Source organism: Stegodyphus dumicola, chromosome 9 (assembly GCF_044657685.1).
Source record: "Stegodyphus dumicola isolate Sdum_Otavi_A_Nest chromosome 9, ASM4465768v1".
Classification (NCBI taxonomy): Eukaryota; Metazoa; Arthropoda; class Arachnida; order Araneae; family Eresidae; genus Stegodyphus; species Stegodyphus dumicola.
The window spans coordinates 151,781,509-151,806,518 of NC_140776.1; the positions used below are offsets into that span (position 1 = coordinate 151,781,509).

At 33.1% G+C, this 25,010-nt stretch overlaps 1 protein-coding gene across 1 annotated transcript in view; it reads right to left on the reverse strand.

The window, feature by feature from the left end:
• Positions 1–689: 689 nt before the first annotated feature.
• Positions 690–25,010, reverse strand: part of LOC118200345 (nose resistant to fluoxetine protein 6-like) — an 83,259-nt gene continuing 58,938 nt past the window's right edge. The window contains exons 11-15 of the mRNA XM_035372303.2: positions 22,924–23,046; positions 20,373–20,493; positions 18,022–18,208; positions 11,272–11,414; positions 690–6,732 (exon numbers count right to left, since the gene is read on the reverse strand). Of these exons, the coding sequence (XP_035228194.1) occupies positions 6,505–6,732; positions 11,272–11,414; positions 18,022–18,208; positions 20,373–20,493; positions 22,924–23,046 (802 nt within the window). The 3' untranslated portion in view covers positions 690–6,504. The remainder of the gene's footprint in view (positions 6,733–11,271; positions 11,415–18,021; positions 18,209–20,372; positions 20,494–22,923; positions 23,047–25,010) is intronic.

Sequence of the window (25,010 nt, forward strand, 5' to 3'; positions counted from 1 at the left end):
AATTTCATTCTCTAGTCACAATGGAATTCAAGAACTTGCTGTTTTCTTAGCTAGACCGTACGAGAAAGTGGAGTGCATAATTCTTCTCTTTGTTTTGTATTTTTTCGTCAGTATTTTAGCCACTTTGAATGTCCCCACTTTCTACAGCCTAATTTTTCAATCATTGTTTCTTGAACCAAGGTCTTCGAGAGTCGGAGGAAGTCTCAGGCCGATAAGCAAAGTCCTTTCGGTTTCTGAAGAAAGCTGTCAGAGACAGAAGATGGTCCATATCCTTTGTTTTGTATGAACATCAATTCTGCTGCTCAAGAATTCATGGCATAAATTCGTACTTTCTGTCGATTTATAATATCATCACAAACAATACAAGTTGATGAATTTCCGATGGGGCTTCACTATTTGCAGTGAAGCTCATATAAAGGCCCACATATTATATATTGGAATGATATCGCCAATTCAAACACATCTTATTCGAATAAGTAGATGAAGTGATTCTAAAAGAACACGAGAACAGGTTTGAGTTCTTTGGAAATACTGCCATTCTATGAAAAACAATAAATGTCAGCACATGCGTTGTATTCTTTCATATTACATACTTTCGGACATGTTGCATGCATGAAGCGAAAATTTTAGATCTGTTTAGAATGACATACAGAGATTAGGAAATATAAACTGAATAAATAATGACAAAATCAGAGTATTTACAAACTTTATTTTGAAAATAAAGAGTATATTTATTTTTAAAACCAGTAAAGTATAAAGATTTACAGACGAAAGAATATTTTTATTTCCTGTTCCCATTTTTACTTTGTTTTGCACGATATTTCTTTACTTTATAATATACTTTACTAATGCTTCAAAAACTATTCCTAAAAACTGTAGATAAGAATGTAAACAATACAGGAGTATAAATATAATAACAAAAATACACACTAGATTCCAAATAAATATATACAAATTTCAAAGGGAGTAGAGAATTTCTTGAGCGGCTGCCATTCCAGATTTGATACTATTTATATCAAATACAAAATACACAAGATAGATTAGTGGAGTTTCCTACTTAATTTATAAATATGTAATTACTCAATAAGGTGACTTTTTTGCTTTCTGTAAATTAAATATAAGAGTTACTTTTTTCAATTTAGGTCATTTTTAGTTTTATTTTCAAATTATTTTTTTTCAAAAAAGAGCTCTTTCAGCAAATCTAGAGTTCCTTCAGATTTATTTTTAGCAGTAGTTATAGAATTCACAAAAGTCACAAAGTTTATAGAAATTTTTCAAAAATTAAAAGTTCCTTAAATTAAGCTTCTTTCAGTTACCTATTCGAAAGTCAAAGAGTGAAATTGAATGACATAATCATGACCATTTGGGAACAATGTGTACTGAATTCTTCCTATTCATAGGAAAATTTTGCAGTGTAACTTCAGTTTAATTTTCAACGGCCGTTATTGAAGATTTCCGTTAAGAATGCTATACAGATTTCAAATCTTTATATACAAAAGTAATACTGACGAAAACAAGTCACATTAATGCAAAAGTCATATAATATTTCAAGTACTGTTCATTAATGTTTAAAATTTAGCAACAAATCTTTGATATTTATCATAATATTAAACAATCGATCATTATATACAACGGTCTAAATATTTATGAAATTTAGGAGCATCAAACAGTAAAACCATAAGGATAGAATGTCTATAAGTTCGAGAACTGAAAATTTAAAAAAAATAATTGCGTAAGGTATTCTTTATATAAAATTGAAAATAATCTTTAAACTAATTCTGTTAAAGTTAATTATTTATTGCAGCTATTATCACATGGAAATATGCAGAAAAATACACTTGCAAGAATTTTATATCAAAAGTGCAGTTCGAAATGGATATAAAGAAAACTCACTTTTTGAAATGGGCAAAATTCAAGATTAGCCTGATGTTAATGTTAGAGAATTGTGGCATGCTTTTCAATAGAATTTGATTCCGATCACTCGTCTTCGAGGCAGAGTCCAATCTTTGCTATTTCGAATGGGTATAAAATGGAGCGGAATAATTTGCTTCTTAAAGAACACAGACCAGTAACAGACTCTATCGAAATACATATTGCATTTTCAAAATTAACGTAGAAGTAATATTGACATTTGCTAACATTTAAAATATTACTCTAGGCAAAAGTGTTATAATTTTGTCAACATAAAACAAAATGGTGCATCTTTTGCTTTAAAAGCGATTCAATCATATTGTTCTTAGGTTACGATTAAGGTTTTTGTGCCTTTAATTAAGCTGTATGCAATAGTTGTAGAATTATCAATAAGTTAAAAGATTAAGTGGCGCTAAGTTCTTTATTGTTGCATACCTGAGAACTTGTATGCTTGCTTTCAAAGTGATTTCAAGCAGCTTGGGATACAAAAGATGCTCCTGCATCAGATTAGACACACTTTCTTCATATATTTAGGTATTTCCATCATTTTCAAGCTATATAAAAGCAATTTACAGCTTTTGTGTAGCTTGTGTTTATAGCGAGATATCACCTTTTCAGCAAAAGGTGGTAATATCTGGAGAGATATCGCCACTTTAGCATTGTAAGGTGACCATAATAGGATTGTCTAAAATAACAGAAACACTATGCTTAAGAAAATTAATTTCCTCGCTATTGATTACACAGTAACTCTTAAAGTTAGTCATCTCACATTTTGTATAATTATTTTGGATTCATTCACAAGGTTGGGTAAAATTCGTGATTACAATTGTCATTTGTAAAACCATAACTTGAAATTAAGGAAAATGGCTGATTTGGATGAATCGAAAGAGGCACTGACGTAGACATATTAGACACACATAAGAACTGTGTTTATAGTGAAGTCATTATACAGCATTAACGGCAAAACATAGTTTGAAAGGCGCTATTGAGAGAAGAAACCAAAACTTAACGACAAAGCCAGAAAGACATCAAGAAGATTTTTGTATTAAAAAGAAAAACTATTGCGAGAAAAGTGACTGCTGAGCATCTACAAATTTCAATTCAGACATAAAGAACCGTAAAAGCAGAATATGGATGACGGAGGTTTTGACTCGAAACCCCTTACTTCATGAATTGGTGTTTATAGAGGTGGAAGGGAGGTGAAATGCGGACTGTTGATCAACTTAAATAAATACTGTTTACAGATGGATTAACCTTCAAATCAGTTTCTACCTAAGGATGAGTTTGTAAAGGGAAAACACCAGCAGATGCTTATAACTAAGATTATATGCTTTCTACAGAAAAACAGAATGGTTGTTCAATTTTGATTTGGACAGTTATATAGCGATTCTCATAGATCCGATCATTAGATTATAAGAAAGCGCAGGCACTGTTTCTAACGAGTAAATACATCTTTCAAGATGATAATTTTCCCATTAACCAAATTCAGTTTCGTTAGATGCAGTTAGAAGAACATGAAGATTATACATCTTCCCTACTCAGCATAACCATTAGACTTAAATATTACTGAACCACTGTTGTCTGTGCTGGACGTTTGTTTTGGGGACAGAAAAAGATGTCAATTTAAATATCACTAAAGCAATGTGGTCTGTTCTGGGAAACAAAATTATATTCATTCTTCTCTCTCATCTTCACTATAAGGACTGGGGCAGTTTCTGATAGAAGTTCAGTGTAAAATACTCATTACCAACCCTGAGAACTTGTATGCTTGTTTTTTAAGCAGCTTGGGTTACAAAATATACTCCTACATCAGATTAGATACATATACACTCATATCAGATTATCTTCATATACACTCATGTCCATAAATTAAGGATAATTCGGAGTCACGCGGAAACCGAACTCTAAAATAAATATATCACCTGTAAAATCACTACACACATCTTCAAGAATCATATGCAAATTTCAAGAAGTAACCAGATGACACCGATGGTACGTCACAATGACGAGAGTGTAAGAGAGTGATATATAAGGAATACAGGCAAAGAAGTAAAATTGTTCGCAGGTGCTTTATAAGCATTTCAGTGCAATAACCGAATAGTTATGACACAAGGACGCATTTTGGATGATTTTTTACGTGGTAGAATTATCGGCCGTCTGGAATGTCGGCGTACCTAACTGGAAGTATCAGACGAACTTGGAATTGCCTAGAGTGTCATCTCCAGGCTTTGACAACAATTCCAAGATGATGGTAATATGAGTAGACGTTACAGCACAGGTCGCCCCGGAGTTACAACGCCGAATGAGGACCGGTATTTGGCAGTTACTGCCAAAAGAAACAGGCGGAGCGCAGCCTCAGACCTGTCTCGTCAGCTCTCTTCAGCCACTGGTACGACAATTTCAAGGCAGACCGTGTACAGACGCTTAGGGCAGATTGGTCTATATGCTCGTAGACCTGTCAGATGCGTTCCACTTACTGCAACTCACTGTCGCCTGCGGTTAGCCTGGAGTAGAGAGCATGCATTGTGGACACCGCAACAGTGGGCTTGTGTGATGTTTTCCGATGAGTTCAGGTTTAGCTTGCAGTCTGTTTCTCGTCGGACTTTCAAATGTGGAGCTCCAGGTACCCGTTACCACCAAGAAAACATCATTGAACGACACCGTTACGGTGGTGCAGGGGTGCTCGTTTGGGGTGGAATTATTCTGGGTTCCAGAGCTGACTTGCATGTTCCAATTGGAACCATGACAAGCCAAATCTATCCAGACGTCATTCTGGAACAACATGTACGTTTGTTTTGGGGCGCCATGGGCGCACAATTTGTGTTTATGGATGACAACGCCCGTCCTCACCGTGGAAACATCGTAAGCGAATGCCTTCAACCGGAGGATATCACCCGGATGGACTCGCCAGTATTCTCGCCGGACTTGAATCCAGTAGAGCACGTGTGGGACATGCTTGGCCGACGAGTTGCAGCCCGTCAACCTCCTCCTACACGTCTACCGGAACTTCGGATAGCATTGCTTTTTGAGTGGTGTAATATCCCCCAAGATCAGATCGATAATTTGATACTCAGTATGCCTAGGCGTTGTACGGACTGTATTGCATTGTCTGGGAGACATACAATGTATTAGCAATCATACCAACCATGTAATATTGGTTTTTTGTAAATAGGTTTTTTTTTTTTTTTTGTAATTTGCTCCAGGGAGAAAAAATCGCTAATTTTTTTAATAATATCAAACATATAGCATCTTTTTTTGCTCTTTACCTTTTATTTAATAAATAAGCTTTACAACAAATTTGTTTTGCTTCTAACTCTTCCTTTGCCTGATTTTGCATTATCCTTAATTTATGGACATGAGTGTATTTAGGTATTTCTATTATTTTAGACAGTATCTCTAAACTGAATTTTCTGTAATCATCACGAAAGTACATTCTGTTATTTAGACTAGATGATACTCAGGCCTCCGTAATATGCAAAAATTGCTAGGAAGTAGAAATATATTTTAGCAGATTTTTTATTACGTTTCTGCAGTGGTTAGTTATTCCAGTATTTTTTTAGCGATTTCGAACTCGGAATGCTCAGTTTTTCCAAAGAGCAGAATTTATGCTTTAGAAAATTGTTTTCAATTGTATGAAATATTTTTATATATCTTCAAGATCTATCCATCTCGTTGAAAATATTGCTTGTTAATGATCCATGACATTAAGTCTGAAAGTTTCTGATTACCCCTGCAGAACGCAACATGAAGTAAGAACGTTTTGATTCATATAATCTTACTTCTGCTTTCATATAGAAGAAATTCTACACTAAAATGCAGAACATTTAATGATCTAATAATTCAAAAGTAATTGTAACTATCACTTTGATAGCATCACTATCACTTTTATGCATTAGGACTTTTATGTTATCACTTTTATTCGCTAGGACTGCGAAAAATAAAAGCAAATACTCGTATACATGGATACATGTTATGTTTTTGCTTCGTGCTGACACTATACAAGCTTAACAAAGCATATAAAAGGAATGTCATTCAAGGCATGTAGGTAGCTACAAAGAAAACCACTGAAGCGATCCGGAACTGGAGAATCTAGAAGGTAAAATGACTAAAGATCACGTTGTCTCTTGAAACTCTACAGGAGATCTATATCAGTGTTTAAGGGATGCTAAACTGGAAATGAATAATAATGTGTATACAAATATTATGCACTTTTAACTAAAAGCAGGCATTATTCCATATTAGTAATCACAAGATGCAAGCAATGATTTTTTTACGTCATTGAATTAAGTTGCAATTATTTCGAAAGCTAATTAATTGCAGCGATGTGCCAAGAAAGTTTTTTGTTCAAATGCACTAATATAACTACTAATTAAGGCTTCTGAAAATCAGCTATTATTGTTTTGTTTCTAAGTGTTTTAATGTAGATGTATTTCAACAAACTGTGCAATGTTAATGTTTAACCTTTAAGGTGACATAGGGCAAACGTGTTAAATTGGAATTTTCCTTTCTGTCAAATTGGAAGAATTGGTAACGAGGATAGTTCTTTTGCAATTATAAAATGGTTTCAGGTTGGAAACATGAAAGCCAAGTCCTTTACAAGCGAGCTACGAATCCATTTGAATCATGCTCATTTTCATGTGCTCCGTTTCTTTTACCAATTTCCTCTTCAGGACATGTCAGCCTCTTATCGCCAGTATCCATCTTTCGAGCAATTCTCTTCAATAGAAGCTTTTCTAGTCCCATAAATGGAGCTTCCACTAGCATGCTTGCGGCAAAGGAAGAACCATAGGTTATCAGCAGATGGCCAAAGAAAATCCATACCTAAATAGACGAAAAATGTAACGGAAATAAGAGTATAAATTATACGAACTGTGCACATAATTAATTTTGTCATACACAATTATACTCATTAATGCATTACCTTTATTTTCAGATTAAATTTTAGTGTTTTATTTAGGTGTCTTGTAGAACAAATATCATACAAATTGAAACAAATGAAGATTTCCCCCTATATTATATTTACGCTATTTGTACTGTAAGTCTTTTTTTAAATAGCCAAACAGCTTCTGTGACAGAAGTAAATCTTATTTCTTACGTACTTGTGTATGTCGCTAAGATTCCAATTAGATTTTAACCACAATTTTTGAATAACATCATGTAATTTCACTTGAAGAAATACGAGTACTTTCCAAAAATTCGCATTTATATTGAAGTTTAAATTATATGCATACGTAAATTAAAATTTGATATTAGGATAAAAAGATTTTTCTTCGTTTTTGAATGTTTGTCATACTTAATGTCCAGATTTATGTGTCGCTGCCATATTCCAGTTCACTATAACGGTAAACTAAACTATAATTCTTAGTAAAGAAAATTCACCTATTGCTGCTAAAGTAAAATAATAATAATAATAATAATAATAATAATAATAAATAAAATAAAAAAAGAGGGACTTAGATTAGTCTAAATAATAGTAGACTCACCTAGAAGGTCCAGTACGACAGATTTAAGTGGAATTTACACACTGATATAAAGATAATTGCCATTTCCTTTGAATTTCAACTGAGACAAACAAATATTGTTTCCTTTGTGAATGGAAAAGGTTAATACTGGACATATTAGCATGTGGACACTTAAATACTACAGTAGGGCAAAATTAAGAGTGTTATTAAAGTTATGGGTGCAAATAGTTTAGGATTCACGTAAAGTGAGTGTTCGAAATTCGCCTTCTCTTTGTGTCTTTGCAGCACTGAACTGTATTTAATCCCCAATGAGGGTAGCCAGATGTATCCACTAAGAGGAATGCATCGAATGGTCACTTGGCATTGTACCCACCTGCCGATGGATACAATGCCAAGTGAAAGCAACGAACATGACGTTGGAAAATCATCGTTGGCACAAGTTAGCACGTGTTTCTAGAGCTATCTACATGATCCGTGTTTTCACGTCATACATTTAAATACACGGGTACATATCCATACTATTGTCTAAAGTAAAGACGAAATTAAACTCTCTGTTTCTAGCAATACATCACGTTCTCCATTTGCACACTCTGCTAGCTATTTATCATTCAACACAACATTAAGAAAATTTCCTTCATTAAATTACAAATTACCTGCACTTGAGAGAATTTTATTACCGCAAAGCAAAAACTAATTAAATATAATTAAACTATAAACAAATCTATTTGTTATTAAGTTTTACGAGTTGAATAAATTTACAGAGTTATAATACAGGATTAATACGAGGGTTGGGGCAAAAGTCATGGCAACTATTTTTTTCTTGTAGATATGTGAACGGATCACAAAACATATATGTGTCATGTGGAAGTTCTGCAGGCATAGTGTGTATACAGAACAACAGATGGCTCTGTGATAGCTGGCTGTGTGGTAACGAGGGCTCTGAAATAAGTCAGTTGGTGAGTGTCGTGCGAGATGGAAATAACTAGTGTTGAGCAGCGCGCTTACATCAAAATAGCCGTTCTCCGAGGGAGAAATGCGATGGAATGTCACAGTGAATTAGTAGAAGCCCTTGGGAATAATGCCCTATCATATCGTACAGTAGCACGGTGGATAAGAAAGTTTCAGCAAGGACGTGTGTCAACCAGTGATGAGCAACGTTCGGGACGACCGGTGAGTGTGCCGCCATCGAGCACCTCATGGATGAAGACAGACGATGGACGTTACTGGAGTTATAGAGGGTAAGTGGCATCGAGAAACGCACCGTCCACAGGATATTTCCGCGGAGTGGCGACATCCTGGATCACCAAGGCAGCAGAAGGTCCGTCAGAATCCTTTCCCAGTCAAATTGATGGTGATCGTCGCGTATGACGTCAGGGGTATCATTGTTTGCCACTTTGTTCCTCATGGCAGAATAGTGACCGCACGGTTCTACAGGGACTCATGTCAACTTTATGTATATTGTGTTATCATTCTTTTGCACGGTGAAGGCCATATTGCCCTGTATACTACCGTAATAAATTTGTGTATTACGATATTTCAGTGCTATTCATTGTTCACACATGTAGTTAAGACCTTGTCCTTTCATCTGTATATATCATATTTTCCAACCGGACTGGTATCTTCAAGAAAAAAAAAAATAGTTGCCATGACTTTTGCCCCAACCTACGTATAATATGCACGAGTTATGATATGCGATTTTTTAAAATTTTTTAATATATTCAACAATGCGAAAAAACACTTATTCAGCATTATATAATTTTAATCAGATTATCAACCATATTTAAAGTCCTGAGCATGCCGAATTATCGGACACTTGCGTACAGTACTTGCTATTAATTAAAAATCATTGCAGGTTTCAATTTCATCATTCCAGAAAAACTTTATCATAACATATAATTAACCTGAATAACGAATGAATATTATGCTATATTTATGTTTTTTTAATATTTTCACGTTGAATAAATATTTATAAAAAGACGTTTTTAAAGTAATAAAAATAGACCGATTTAGTGGTCTAGCGATATTTGTTTTTTAGTAATACTTCTACTTAGAGGAGTATGGAAATTAAACTCCTAGATTTTGTATTCACTATTCTGTGGCTGTAGTAGACATGACTTTCACAATTTATGATGAGGTGTCACGATTCACAGAAAGATATATGTTGTCGTGCCACAACATCACACACCACAATCTGTGAAATTACTTATGTAGACCTATAATTTCCGAGTAAAATAGAAACGGCTTGCGCTTGAATTTAGAAAGTTCCTTTAGAACAATATTTGATAGTATAAAACCCGACATAGCAGACATACAAAGAGAAATGAACATACAAAGGGCTTGCTTTGAATAAAAATTTAAAAATCTGCATTAACGTTGGAGAATTTCTAATATTTTATTTTTGAGGTATAATAACTGCTAGAAAAATTTAGTTATATTGCGATAGTTGCACAGAACAGTTATTTTATTGTAAATATTGTATTTATAAAATAAAAATCGAAATTTGTTGATGTAGTTAAAATTTTTGAAAGTTATACGTGCTTATTGATTAAAGAATGAAATTTTTCAAGTGCCTTAGGGAATAAATTTTTGTTTTCAAAATTATGTATGGAAGGGAAATGCAATCAGAAGAGTTGATGCCTTTTATATTTAAACTTCCGCATTCTATATGCAAGATGTTAAAAGGAGAAATCGTCTATAAAATCGGTTATTTCTTTTATTATTTATGTTAAGTTTAAGGTGATAGTTAAAGAGAAAGCATCAGAAACTATCATAGGTGCCACTTAAACAATGAATAATTTTGTAAAATTTTTATGTGTCATCTGAACGGATATTACTCAAGCCATAGATTTACCATAAAGCTAATTAGAGTATTCAATCTAAAATCTATAATACTAATTATAACAGGTTTCCATCAAATTCCATCATTACAGAAGTACAAAGACCTATTCTGTCAAGTTATTTAACGAATATCATAGAAAATACAACACACTGTAATGACTGTAACAGATGGTCCTCGCACATTTCCTCTATTTTTGACGTGACGGGAAATTATCTCCTAAATAAGCCCCTCAAGTAAATTATTTTAGTATAAAAGCCTGGTTATCCTTATACAAAGTGTCTGAAATGTTTTACGTTTAATGTTTCATTGCCAGTTCTTGCCATTATTCGATGTTTAGTAATTTAGCAGAAGCTTTATATTTATTTATTTTTCTATACAGCACTCGTGATTTATACAGTTTTAGCTCAGAACCTATATCCTTATTAAGAGTACTTTAAAAATTATTATACTTCGGAATAGAACTTAGTTTTACGTGCTATAGTCTTTCATCCGATATTAGGGAAAAGTGATCGTTGATTTATTTATTTGTGGCAATTTTTAACTTCGTAAATTCTTTAGCTTTCATATTTCTGTATAATAGGAATTCTTAATAAAATGGAAGAAACACCGAATTTTGTACGCAGAAGTTATGAAACAGTTTAAATTTAATTTAATGGATAATGAACATTTTACTTGTTGAATTTGTTGATCGACGAGGACCATGTGACAAGTTAGATTTTTAATTGCAGCCAGTTCTTTTTAATCACCCTTTTAGGAACACAACGTTAAGTATTCATAATTATGAACCTATATGACCAATTTATTCAGCAATAATTCTTGTTTTTTCTCTGTAATTATAAGCTTTAAAATTAAAGTAATTTTCAGACGTATTTCTTTTTTTATAATGCATAATTTTTAAGAAATAAATATTTTATATTTTTTGTATGCTATATAAAAATATTCATATTCATAAAGAACCTTCAAAAACCCTTCCATCAGAATTTTTAAGTAAAAGACCTATATTTCACGCTATTATTCTAAGATGAAAATGAAAGTTCAAAATTTGATCTTAGTACTTACTGCAAAATAATGCGTTGTTTGGACATTCATCCGGGCGTTTCCAAGAGCAGCTATCTGTACGATAGGGTGTATGAGGTATGCACAATAAGTCAGTCTTCCAAGTGGTACCCAACATTTCCAACTTAAGATATAATTTACGACACCTATTATGCATATGAAGAGATATAACTATATAATACTGATTTTACAATTATAATCACAGCACCGAATTTTGGAATTTTAATTCTTGAAGTGAAACAAATTTCTAAACTCGCGAATATCTGAGAAATTCCAGTGTTTGCAGTCTATAATAATAACAATAAAATATTAATCTTGATATAATAAATAATCATTCAATAAAGTCTCTATATAATAAAAATTGCATTTATATTTGTAGGGAATATGCCTTTTACTAAATGTAACTTGTGGCAAATCCTCAGTAAGACTGTAAGCAACTTACCGCGATGTCTAAGATGAGAAAAAAGTATAAAAAGGTATACAAGACAGTTTTATTTAAAATTAAAGAAGTGGAATAGAATGTACACCTGGTGCTTACAAATCAGGCAGCAATTATTGCGAGAATTCAAAGTAGAATTTTAAATTTAAAACTAAATCCAAATATCTATTAACCAATGAAATTTAAACGCCAAAGTTGGCCCTTGAGCTTACACCGGCATGAAAGTACTATCGGCAAGAATAAAGTAACGGTGGAGATAGAAACTCTTATCTTAGAGCAAGAAATTTGTAACGTGGCTTTCAGCAGGCAGAACACGTTCTGTCTAAACAATCTCAAATCCACTTCGAGGTAATTTGCATTCTGGAAGGAAAATAGAAAGAGGGAACAACACTACAGGTTCAGAACATAAAATAATTGACATAAATAAACCCTACATATTTAAATGACAAATTTAGAAGTTATATAAAGCTTTTTTTTTTCTTTTTCTTTTTTTTTTTTTTTTTCAGACGGATGGTGTTACGAAAGATAAAGACTCAAACCCAGGATTTATAGATTTGCTTACAGACAAACGCTTTAGGTTCTTCGCAGAAGATAAAAGGAAAGAAAATGCGTATGCCTCAAGAAGATTTAAGCCACGGATCTTCTAGTGCTAGTCGAACGTGCTACCATTTACACACACAAGAGTGCGATGGCAGAATGTGATAATTCCTTACATTTTAATCAATTTAATATACGACTGGAACGAGACCCAACTAACCAAATCCAAATGATGACTAATTACTATCTACCACATTTTAGTTTATGTGTTACTGTAGAGACATTAAGTCAGCCATATCCTCACACAGATTTGAACTACGGATCTTCCAACTGCTAGCGCGAAGTTAGATGCTAGTTGCACCAAGAGAGTATGCATGGGGTCATGATTCCTTGCGGTTTTACTAAAATAGCTAACAAAACTGATCACTTTAATTTCTTCAAAACACAAAACGTGAGAATTCTTACACTTTTCCAGGATCAATTAAGAGGACAACATATAAGATGCAAATGAGGATCTGACAATTGATTTTAAAATTAGTGTTTTACAGAAAGCATCTTTATTTTACAATTTTCTTTTAGCTGGTGACCCCCATCAGTGGCCAGGTGTTTGAGACCGCTGAATATTGATATTCGGCCCGGGTTCGAACTCTGACGAACAGGCAGGTTGGTAACATACGTGTTTTCTGGCGACTTTTCTCTTACGCAAAGAAAACACGAACTAGTTTCCTTTAAAAAGTTTAGGCTTCCCCATCATTCGGCAGATAGCCCTTGTGTGCCTTATCGTATTCAAATAACTTAACCTTTTATCTGGTTTTCCAGAATTATTTTTTCAACAAGACGTGAAGTTGGTAGTTATCTGTATGATCTATGTTGATAGTTATCTGCACCATACCAAAAGCAGGATTCTGCACACTTTTTTCTTCCTATTTCTTTCCTTCCTTAATTTTCTAGGTTGATTTTTGATGTAATATACTATGATAAAACATCGATGTATTTATTCCATTTGAATAGCAAGAATTAATTTTAATAACTCAATATATTTCAAGAAAAGTACGTAATACATAACGTTATGTAAATACGCAAAGCAATGTAAACATTAAGATATAACAGGTCTTTTTCTATCTTAATATCGTTTTCAATAATTTCAGGTAATTATCTTAATATATTTTTCAAATGTTTGCTTTTGTAAGAAGAGTATTGTATCAAGATTAGCATTTTAAGGGAAAAGGTTATCCTACAATGGGAATAAGAGTGATAATACATAAGTATCTTATGACCGATGTATACGAAAGGAGACCCGATGGGTAGCATTAATTATTGAGAAATTAGTTTTTTCTTAATTACTTGCAAAATATTATCCAAAATTTTGTTTTCAAAACTATCGACAAGAACTGATTCACTGACCCGAAATTATCAACGAAGATTTCGTGCTGGAAGATCAACTAAGGACTAAATATTTTTTCTGAGCCAGATTATCGAAAAAACAGTGGAATTTAATATTGAAACTCGTCATCTCTTTATAGGTTTTAAGAGATAATTGAGAGGCTTTCCTTGTCCTTAAGTTGGTGTCAGGTAAAATGGGTTTAGTTATAAATGAGAAGAAAACAAAATATATGTCTTAAAAAAATAGAATCCCAGCTTTTCATCTTGAAATAGGAATTTAAATCTGTACAGAGTTTTATCTATTTGGGATGCATTACGGCAACTGATAATAGATTAGCTGAAACACAGAATCAACTCTATTTGGCAAATAAGACTTTCTATGGATTAAAATTTTTCAGATTTAGATTTCTTTCAAGAAAAATGAAGGTTTTGATTTACAAAACACTTGTTGAGACCTGTTTTGACGCACGCTTCTGAGACTTGGACAATGACAAAACTGGAAGAAAATCGTATTGAAACTTTTGAAAAAAAATTACGGAGTATTCTTGGTGGCATAAATGGAAGTAACATCTGGAAGAGGAGATATAGTTTTGAGTTTTAGAAGATATACAAACCAGCTGATATCTTAAAATATATAAATATTAATACAATGAATTAAATTGCTCAGGTGATCCGAATGCCAAACGGCAGAGTTATTAAAAAAGGTACTACTTTTTAAACCTACTGGAACCCGAAAACGAGGAAAACAGCAGCTGAGATGGGCAGTCGGGTCTTCTAAAAGCTAATGACAGAAACTGGTTATCGAAGATAACCTAACTGTCGTCATGGAAATAAAGGCATTGGCCCACAATGGAGGGGGTGTCTGGCTACTTATAATGATGATGATGAGAGTGATAATATACACTCATGTCCATAAATTAAGGATAATTCGGAGTCACGCGGAAATCGAACTCTAAAATAAATATATCACCTGTAAAATCACTACACACATCTTCAAGAATCATATGCAAATTTCAGGAAATAACCAGATGACACCGATGGGACGTGACAATGACGAGAGTCTAAGACAGTGATATACAAGGAATACAGGCAAAGAAGTAAAATTGGTCGCAGGCGCTTTATAAGCATTTCAGTGCAATAGCCGAATAGTTATGACACAAAGGAAGCATTTGGATGATTTTTTACGTGGTAGAATTATTGGCCGTCTGGAATGTGGGCGTACCCAACTGGAAGTATCAGACGAACTTGGAATTGCCCAGAGTGTCATCTCCAGGTTTTGGCAACGATTCCAAGATGATGGTAATGTGAGTAGATGTTACAGCACAGGTCACCCCAGAGTTACAACGCCGAATGAGGACCGGTATTTGGCAGTTACTGCCAAAAGAAACAGGAGAAGCACAGCCTCAGACCTGTCTCGTCAGTTCTCTTCAGCCGCTGGTAAGGCAGACCGTGTACAGACGCTTAGGGCAGATTGGTCTATATGCTCGTAGACCTGTCAGATGCGTTCCACTTACTGCAACTCACTATCGCCTGCGGTTAGCCTGGAGTAGAAAGCATGCATTGTGGACACCGCAACAGTGGGCTTGTGTGATGTTTTTCGACGAGTCCAGGTTTACCTTGCGGTCTGATTCTCGTCGTACTTTCATATGGAGAGCTCCAGGTACCCATTACCGCCAAGAAAACATGATTGAACGACACCGTTAATCATGGTGCAGGAGTGCTCGTTAGGGGTGGAATTATTCTGGGTTCCAGAACTGACGTGCATGTTCAAATTGGAACCATGATAAGCCAAATCTATCGGGACGTCATTCTGGAACAACATGTACGTTTGTTTCGGGGCGCCATGGGCGCACAATGTGTGTTTATGGATGACAACGCCTGTCCTCATTGTGCAAACATCGTAAGCGAATGCCTCCAATCGGAGGATATCACCCGTATGGACTGGCCGGCATTCTCACCGGACTTGAATCCAGTAGAGCACGTGTAGGGCATGCTTGGCGGACGAGTTGAAGCCCGTCAACCTCCTCCTACATGTCTACCGAAACTTCGGAGAGCATTGCGTTTTGAGTGGTGTCATATCCCCTAAGGTCAGATCGATAATTTGATACTCAGCATGCCTAGGCGTTTTACGGACTGCATTGCATCGTCTGGGAAACATACAATGTATTAACAATCATACCAACCATGTAATATTGGTTTTTTTTTTTTTTTTTTTGTAAATAGACTTTTTTTTTTTTTTGTAATTTGCTCCAGGGAGAAAAAATCGCTAATTTTTTTAATAATATCAAACATATAGCATCTTTTTTTTTGCTCTTTACCTTTTGTTTAATAAAGAAGCTTTACAAATAAGTCAAATTTGTTTTGCTTCTAACTCTTCCTTTGCCTGATTTTGCATTATCCTTAATTTATGGACATGAGTGTATATCTATAAATGACTTCATGATTAAAAGAATTAAATTAGCTTTCTAGTTCCTTCAAATATTTAAAATATTTTAAATTTACCAATAAGTATATTCATTATTTCAGCAGTTCACGTATTATCAGTTTTTCATAAAGGAACATCTTCAGTTCATTTATCTCCAAATAGATAATACTCGCAATGTATTGGTATCGCTATTGTTTTCAAACTGAAACAGATGTTAGCAAAAAGTAGTCTTTTTTAAGTAATTATATTTTTAATTGGTTATATATATATGTATAAAAGATTCATAATCGGAAAGTTTTTAAACGCTTTAAACATCATCGAGGGTTTATCTTGGTTATGCCATAGATGCTAGGTGAACCAAGGCCTAGAAAACAATAGTGACCTCTTATGCGGCACTGATAAATAACTTAGGAAGACTGAACAGAGAGATCAATCGTTTTGCAGATTATATCCAAGTTCAGTAGCGGAGCTTAAAAAAACTTTCCATCTGATTGTGTGTAATCTAAAATTTCACCTTGCTTGAGATCAAAAGTACCAAACCGGAACTTCTGCAAAGTGGTAACAAACTGCATGATCAGATACATATCATTTGTGGCAACATCAAATGAGAAAATACTAGTATGGCGTCGAGAATATGAAATTAAAATCCGCCTTACCAAGCTGCTGAATGTGTGGTTCACTGGCTCATGATTGTGTAAGAAACCTTTTTATAAGGCTGTTTAGATAGCTTAATTTGTTGGAGAAATCCTTACATGTTGCAAAATGCTGGAATTGGTTTAACTGGTTATATGCGTTACCAGCAGTGTATGAAACGCTGGCATTCCATAGAAATCAGTTTAAGCCAGAAGGTTTTAAGCAAAGTATGAAATATGAGAATTATTATACGCTTTTAGTAGGCATTATGCATAATACCTAGCCATTGTATAAAATGCTATTTGGACTAGGTATGAAAAAACGTCATGATAAGGATATTATTTAAAAGAAGTGCATTCGTCGAAAATGCAAAAGCTATTTAAAAAAATAATGAAAGAGCGCCATTAAATCTTTTATTCAAAATAAGTAAAGAAAAGTGAAAGTCCTACAGAAAGTTGTACAAAACAAAATTTACACCTTTCTTATTAAAGGAGAAATGCATGGAAATGTTTGAAATGTATGGAATTATGGAATGAATGTATTAAATGTATGCATTATGCATGGCATATGAATGAATGCATTAAATGCACGGATATTTGAAATGATTCAGAGATGTATTTCATAATTTGTCGGCTTGTCATTTGGCATTCTCCAAAATGCCAAATGGAAATGTATGAAATGTTAATCGTTTCATACATTTCCGGCCAGTTTTCGGTTATTATGTAAAATGTCTAGGTATTCTATAGAATATCGGTTTTTATTCATTGCCGGTAACATATATAGTCTTTCGTAGCCATCTTGTATTCTGAAGAAAGATATTTATTTATCAGAAGACGCAAAGGCACAATTCAACGAACACTCATTTAGACTTAGATCATTGAGTGGCTTACAATATCTTTCGATTGCAGCTCTTTTAAATTTCTATTGGATATTATTGAAAGAAATGTAAAAAAATATCCAAGACCACGCATCCAAGATGAAACTATCGTAGAAATAATGAAATTATTGTGAAAAATTATCCTAATTCGAGATTAATATCTAGGATTCATCTGAAAATAGTTAAATTTCTTCTGCCTTTTTCCAGCACCTGATAAAATCTATACGTGTTTTTACAGCTGTTATTCATTGCAAAGAAGGGCTGGCAAGATGTTAGTGAGACGTTTTTATTTTTTTCTCTTTTAATGATCTTTGATCATCTGTTTCATACCTACACGCATATCTATATCATGAAAGATTGGAATAGTGTATTTTGGGATATGAAAATATAATTTTAGCAAAACTGAAGTACTGTTAATAAATTATTCTTCCAGGTATTAAATGCTTGAAAGAAATTTACCTCCTTGACCAGTGGCACAGTTTACTACCATCCATGCTAAACCAAAAGTCCAGGCGACGCGGTGGAAGCCACTGTAAAATAAAGTTTCTATCAATTCTGGATCTCTTCCAACATTCCAGTCATAAACTCCATATAGGACTGCCATATTGCAAGCAATGGCAGCGCACCAACCGACAAAGCGAACAGGCTGGAACAAGAAAAAATACTTTGTATCAAAATAATTTTTAATAGGTCAGACAATTAGAAAATAATTAACAAGTTTACAACCAAGCTAAAATTCATTTTGCATCGGCATTTGCTTTGAAAATTTATTTGTAGATTTACAGTCGTATGTGATAGGGTCATACGAATTTCAATGTCTTTCCCACAAACTCCTCCCTAATAATAATGCAAAGACAGAACTTAAATATAATTCTGGGAGTCATTAAACATACTTTTAATTTTTTAAAAAACTTCCTACAGTAAAATTTTGAAATCTGTTGGAAAGTTTCGAGTTTTTTGGCATATTTGAATTAAATTGTCTTGCTAATTTCACTCGAAAATTAATGCAAAAGGAAGCGTATGCACGATTTTTACATCCTTGTACGAAGTAAAAAGGAAGTATTGTAATCGCGAAAAGTTTTAGGCAGCATATTTCAAAGAAAATATCCATTTTGACCGCTAGCGAATGCAATTTAACGATGTTTTTGCGTGATATCTGTACGTAAGGACAGAATAAAAGACACCTTTCCTCCAAAAAAATTATAAAACTGCTTTGAAATGAATTCTGAAGAGAATTTTTCGTGCCGTCTCTACGAACGTATGTACGTACGTACGTATCTCGCATAACTCAAAAACGAGTAGCCTCAAAACGTTGAAATTTTGTATATAGGACTGCTATAACATGTAGATGTGCACCTCGTATTTTGGTTGCAATCGGCTGCGCCAAACGTATATAAATATATTTATATATATATCCACTCTGTTACGCGGCTCAGTGATCTCAGTTTATTTACTCTTACATGTTTGTAAATTGTACATTTTTTGCTTTAAAAATAATTAATTGAATTATGTTGTTCTTATCTTCCGGTTAAGGTTTTTATGCCTTTAGTAAATCTGTAGGCAATATGTTTAGAATTATTAACAATTTTAAAGTTGTTTAAGTGCCGCTAAGCCTAATAATTTTTTGGATGGCGGCCATTGCTTGTTTACATTTGAAACAGCAGGATAGTGGATTTGTTGCCAATCTAGAGAAACTTACCTTCGAAAGATAAAACGCCTTCATTCATTATTGTGAATTAAATCATGCTTAATCCTGTCTGGAATTTTTTCGAGGAAATAAATGTTTAAGATTTACTTCGTAAATTTTAATACAGATATTTTGAGTTTTTATGTATTTTTGCCTTGTCGCGAAGTGAGAACTTAATTAATTGAATGATAAATACTCAATCGTCTGTGAAAAACTGATTCTTTTTTGTTTTGTTCGCTTAATTTCTTTTATACATCGTTCTAGCTTTATTATAGTATTTGAATAGAACATGTGACAACGATTACATAATTCTTTAAATGACAGAAATTTTGTGCATTCTGAGTTATAATATGAGCGAAATACAATGCTGTTAAGTGAACCTAGCGCCAGACTGTAAAGAATGCATTTATTCTATTGTGGTTTATGCGCAGTCGGCGAAGTACATTTAATTCAATCCAATAAATTTAAATGAAATGCAAGAAAAAATGCGTATAATTTAATATTTCGTACAAGGAAGTCATGTGGTGTACACGTCAGATTTTTTTTATTGTATCGAAGTGATTTCAGAACTTCTCATGTATGTAAGAATAGATAGATATACATGTAAAAAAGTACAAATAGAAGAGCGTCTATTTCGGAGACATCATAACAGTTGATACATTGTGTAGGAAAAAAAATAACATTATTTGTAGCTATTTCCTCTTACTAATAACAAGCTTCTGAAGCACCTGTCGACTTGAGGAAGGATTTGAGGAAGTTTCAGTTGCTTTTATAATATTTTTCGTATATACTATATTACTATTCATCGCTAACAGTGTTTCACTTAGTGACGAGCTGAAGTAAATTTTTGCAAAGTTGAAGTTACTAAAAGGACGTTCTTTCATAAAAGATTTTAAGATAACACGCACGATTTTAAGATAACACGTTTTGTAAAAATTCCTCTGTAGATAAATAAAATTGAGTAATTCGTAAGCATAGAGTTTTTACGAAATTCTGTCGATACAGTCTCTAATGTTAATAGATTCATATAAACAGCAAACTTTTATTAAATTTTAAATTTTTTATTACTTCCTACATTTGGAAAGCAATATCTTATTTTTAGAAAATATAAGGCTGTACTTACCAAGGAAAACTTCAAATCGGATCGAGTTGCCAACAAATAGCCAATCACAAGTCCTATGCAATAGGGACCGGCATGTGAATATGGTTTGAAGTATGCGTTAGCCCAGTACGCTATCCTCTGACTAAAAAAGCACAAAGTAAGACCAAACTTATTTTCAGTTTGGAAACATTATGCAGCTGCATAGGGAACAAAATAATTCACAGAGAAATTAAGAATTATTTTCGTTGGATTATTCTAAAGAACTTTTTTTGTATTGTTCTTAATTTGTACATAATTACTCTACCAAGAAGGCATTTTCACTAATAGATTTTAAATATAGTTCTTTTTTATATCAGAAAATACCTATAGACTATGTTCGAATTTCGCTTCCAGGAATACTTCCTAAAAGTATAAAGCATAAAATGAAAATGATTAGAGCAATAGACTGGCTTCACGAATTACTTTGCAGGAAGTTCCCAGTTTACTAATTCTGATATTAGAAATCGTATACTAATTCAAGATATATTAGATAGTTCCAGATTTATATTAACAATACTAAGTATTTATATTAACGATAATTAGGTAGTAATTTCATCCTGGAGCAAAAAAAGGCAAAATTTCTCCGTCACATGCAATAATAATATCGAAATCCAAGATTTACAAATACATTAATATATCAAAGGGAGAGGTGTCTATCAGAAACGAAATAATTAGACAAATAACTAGAATATAGAACCTTTTAGATGAAAATTACATTTATAAAGTAATCAGATTATGGACGATTATTTCAGGTCAAAATTCACATTTAACTTTTCAAAGTTTTTTAAATATTATTAAATACACGAACACCAGTATTAAGTAGCAATTTTTTGAAAAGTGATATTTCAGCACTAAAATTGTTTGTGAAATTGTTTAGCATTGAAATTGTAACTTTGTTTTCTTGCACTTCAGAATGAACGAACAAAATTTCCAACGAAATTCAGAGTACTTAAAAATTTAGTTTGGAATTTGAAATTCAAGTATTTTTGCGGAAATTTTGATAAAATGAAGCACACAAATTATTTAAATATGGCAAAAATAATCTAAAAATTATAATAGAAATTTAAAAATAATGGGAAAAAATTAGAACTGCGCTGACAAATTCCGGAAAATTCGCGAAAATGATCCCTGCAAAATTCACGTCATTGTGATATTATTATCATCCTGAAAACGTGATTAGGTCTTTCCTTCCCGCTGTTTTAAAGTTTACACATTATTTCTCACTGACTTTAATTCATGAGTCCTCGATTACAATATTTCTTTAAGCAGATATTAAATTTTACAGAAATTTTGTAGAAGATTATTTTTTAATATATCAACAATGATTTTGCATCTTTTTACGGATTCATATATAACATGCATTTAAAAAATATGACCGCGATTTGGGAAGAAAAAAGGGGAGGGGACAACATGAGTAAAATTATGTTTTTTCTATCTCAGTTGAGACATTTTGGTTTCCTTTGCAAGTCTTTGTCTTGGAAGCTCTCCAAGTATTTAAATGATCGAGCTTTCATTACACTTAGATTTTTGCATTAATTATGTAGGAATTATGTATGGTAAAATTAATTAATTATGTTAAATTAATGTTAATTATGTATGGTAAAATTTCCACATGGCATTTGCAAATCCTGCTTGAAAGTATGGAAGTTGCCAGATACGACACTGTTATGACAATTTACATTATTATTATAAAAGAAAAAATAATAATTAAAAAGTCTGAAAGCTTTCAGATTTTATATTACGCCCAAAGGAGAGTTTTTTAACGTTTTGTGTGTAACCTTTATTTATTAAATATCATGCTCATATTCGGGTGGAGACGTATGTTATTCAAAATTTGATGGCTCCTAGTACCCAATCCTAGTGAGAGAAACATTCACACATTTATGCAGATTCTTCATTATTTAATTTCTTTAAATCTAATACAAGGCTCTAATATTTGGGGGCAACAATTTAAAAAGTGATTCACCATTTTAAGAGAATGAACGCAAATTTCCAAAACGAAATTAATAGTCTTTCTGGGAAAATTGCCCCTTTGGGGTAAAAATTACATTTACGTTAATTTACATTGTGAGTTGTATTAATTACATCCACTGAATTAATGTAATAAATTTACTTTTCTTGACTTCGCTTCATTTTAAAATTAAACATAGGTTAAATCCAAAATTAGCACATTAATCTCATTGTGCCTAGTTGTTTACTGGCAAAAATATGGAATTAAGCTTATGAGAGAGCACAATTTCATGGACGAAATAAAATTTTATTTGTAGATGATACTCAGTGGGGCATATGATTATCTTTCTAAATTCTAATGAAAATTATAATATAGGAGATGGTCAGTATTATATCGAAAGCATAATTAAATTTAACTGGTTACGTTATAATTAGCATAAATGAGCTACATAGCTCTTATGCATAAACATAAACAACTGTAGATTTTCAAAGAAATATTTTATTTCCTCGTTTAATAAATTTTCTTAATACGCCAAGTGAATCACAATTACTTAATACGCCAAAGTGAATCACAATTACTTACTCTGGATCTGGATGCACAAAGAGCATTGTTGGTGGATATTCGTAGACGTACGTCATGACAGCTGTGCCTATGATAGATGCGACGACACCCATCCATGCGATACTCAAACCAACGCGAGGCCACCTAAAAGAGGTTAAACAAAATTAAGATATCCCATTTCAGGAAAACAAATACACTTAAATGCTTAAATTCTTTACAATATAAAATAGCTTGTATTTATATAGCGGAACCGGTTAAGTGAATTAATTATGTTGGGTTGATGCATAAGTTCATGCAGTTTGTACCAGAATGTTTTTTAGATCCCTCTAAGGACGACAATGGATATTCCAAACTGTAGCAAATAAAACGCCTCACATCCATATGAATAAGAATGGATTTGTTTCGGTTAACCAGGTTTTCTTTTTCTAAAGTATGGAGTTGGTTTTAAGGAAACTAATAAATGAATCATCTCTGATATTCTTTTCTCTATGAGTTCGACAAAGGTTCCAGCGCTGTAAATGCTTCCAGAAACATTTGTGCTGAGCATAAATAACAGGATTATGCTGAAGTAACAGTCCGAAAAGAAACTGACAGTTTCCATTAGAGAACTTTAGATTTCAGCGATACCCTTGAGATCACACATCCACTTTGTTGAGAAATGTTTGAACAACCAGATCCATCTTTATTCACATCAAACAACTTACGAATTTATGTGCTGTGACTAACTTCAGCGTTTCTATCTAAAATTTTAAGAAAAAAGCCAACGTAAAGACATGGCATCATGATTTACATGGATAACTCCAGAGCGCAACCGTTAAACATGACAAAATTGATATTCATTAGCTTAAATGAGAGGTTTTCCAGGCCCGTTATATTCTCCACATATGGCTTCCACAAATACCACCTTTTTAAATCACTGTCAAACGGACTCAGTGGTAGACGTTTCGCCAGCGATAATCAGCTAAACACTTGGATGAGTTTTATGCACCCAGACTAGTAGAGGAATATCATCCAAAAACTGTTAGAACAATGAGAACAAATTGTGAGCAATCCAGAGAAATACATTAATGATACATCATGTGATTTGTTTAACACTGAAAGGAATTCATGTGCTGACTGGTAAAACAATGGCATTAATTCTTGCATCTACCCTAGTTTTATTAATTTTACTAATTACTAAATATATATTTATGTAGATCGATACATTGGACCTCAGGAAGAATAGTTAAGATGATAAATACCAAATTCATTCTCATTTTAAAACGTATATAAGATGATTAATTGAAGAAGTTAAAATATTTCTATGTCATGTCAATATTATAAATGGTCAATTAATAGCATAAAGCCTCATTCTTGCCTTTGAAGTTGATGCAGTTGTTAAAAATTGCAGTTGATTAATTTAAATTTTCCCAGTCAAGCTGATATTTGCAGTATGTCGAACAATTCATTTGAAGACTGTTATACGATTTTAGATTATTTCAAATGAAAACGATCGTTCACATTCTTATTTCAAAAGACACTCACAATTTGCTATGCATAGCTTCTTGAAGAAACATCTTAAAAGAGTGAAAGGAAGAAAAGAAATCATCAGTTTGTATCCATCAAAATCAATTCATAGTAATCTATCATTGTCTCTGGTCTGTCTAATATGAATTACTTGATTAATTGAAATGATAGTGATACATTTGTGGAAGATTTCCTAAGGTAAATTGGCTGATATTTTCCTAATATGTGGGAAAAGCCACGAAAACGTAACTGTACACAACCCAAGCTAAACTGTTCAATGGTTTCGTCCACTGGGGGGCTTTGCCTGATATGGGAGGTCTGAAGTGCCATAACAGGCTTAACTACTTAGACAAATGCATTTTAAATCTCATCTGGTAAAACTCCTATATGCTATTAATTATGAAAATCCCTCTTTTATGCAAGCATTGCATAAAATAAGCATTGAACAATATTTTCAATTTCCACCTATTATGGAAAAAGCAAAAGTTCTTCTTCGGCTTCTTTCGTAAACGAAAATAAGTGTGACATTTGGTTTACGTTTTATTAACAGTAAGCTTTATTTTGATTTCTTTGCTTTGTTTTGTCACGGACTCCACGTTTTG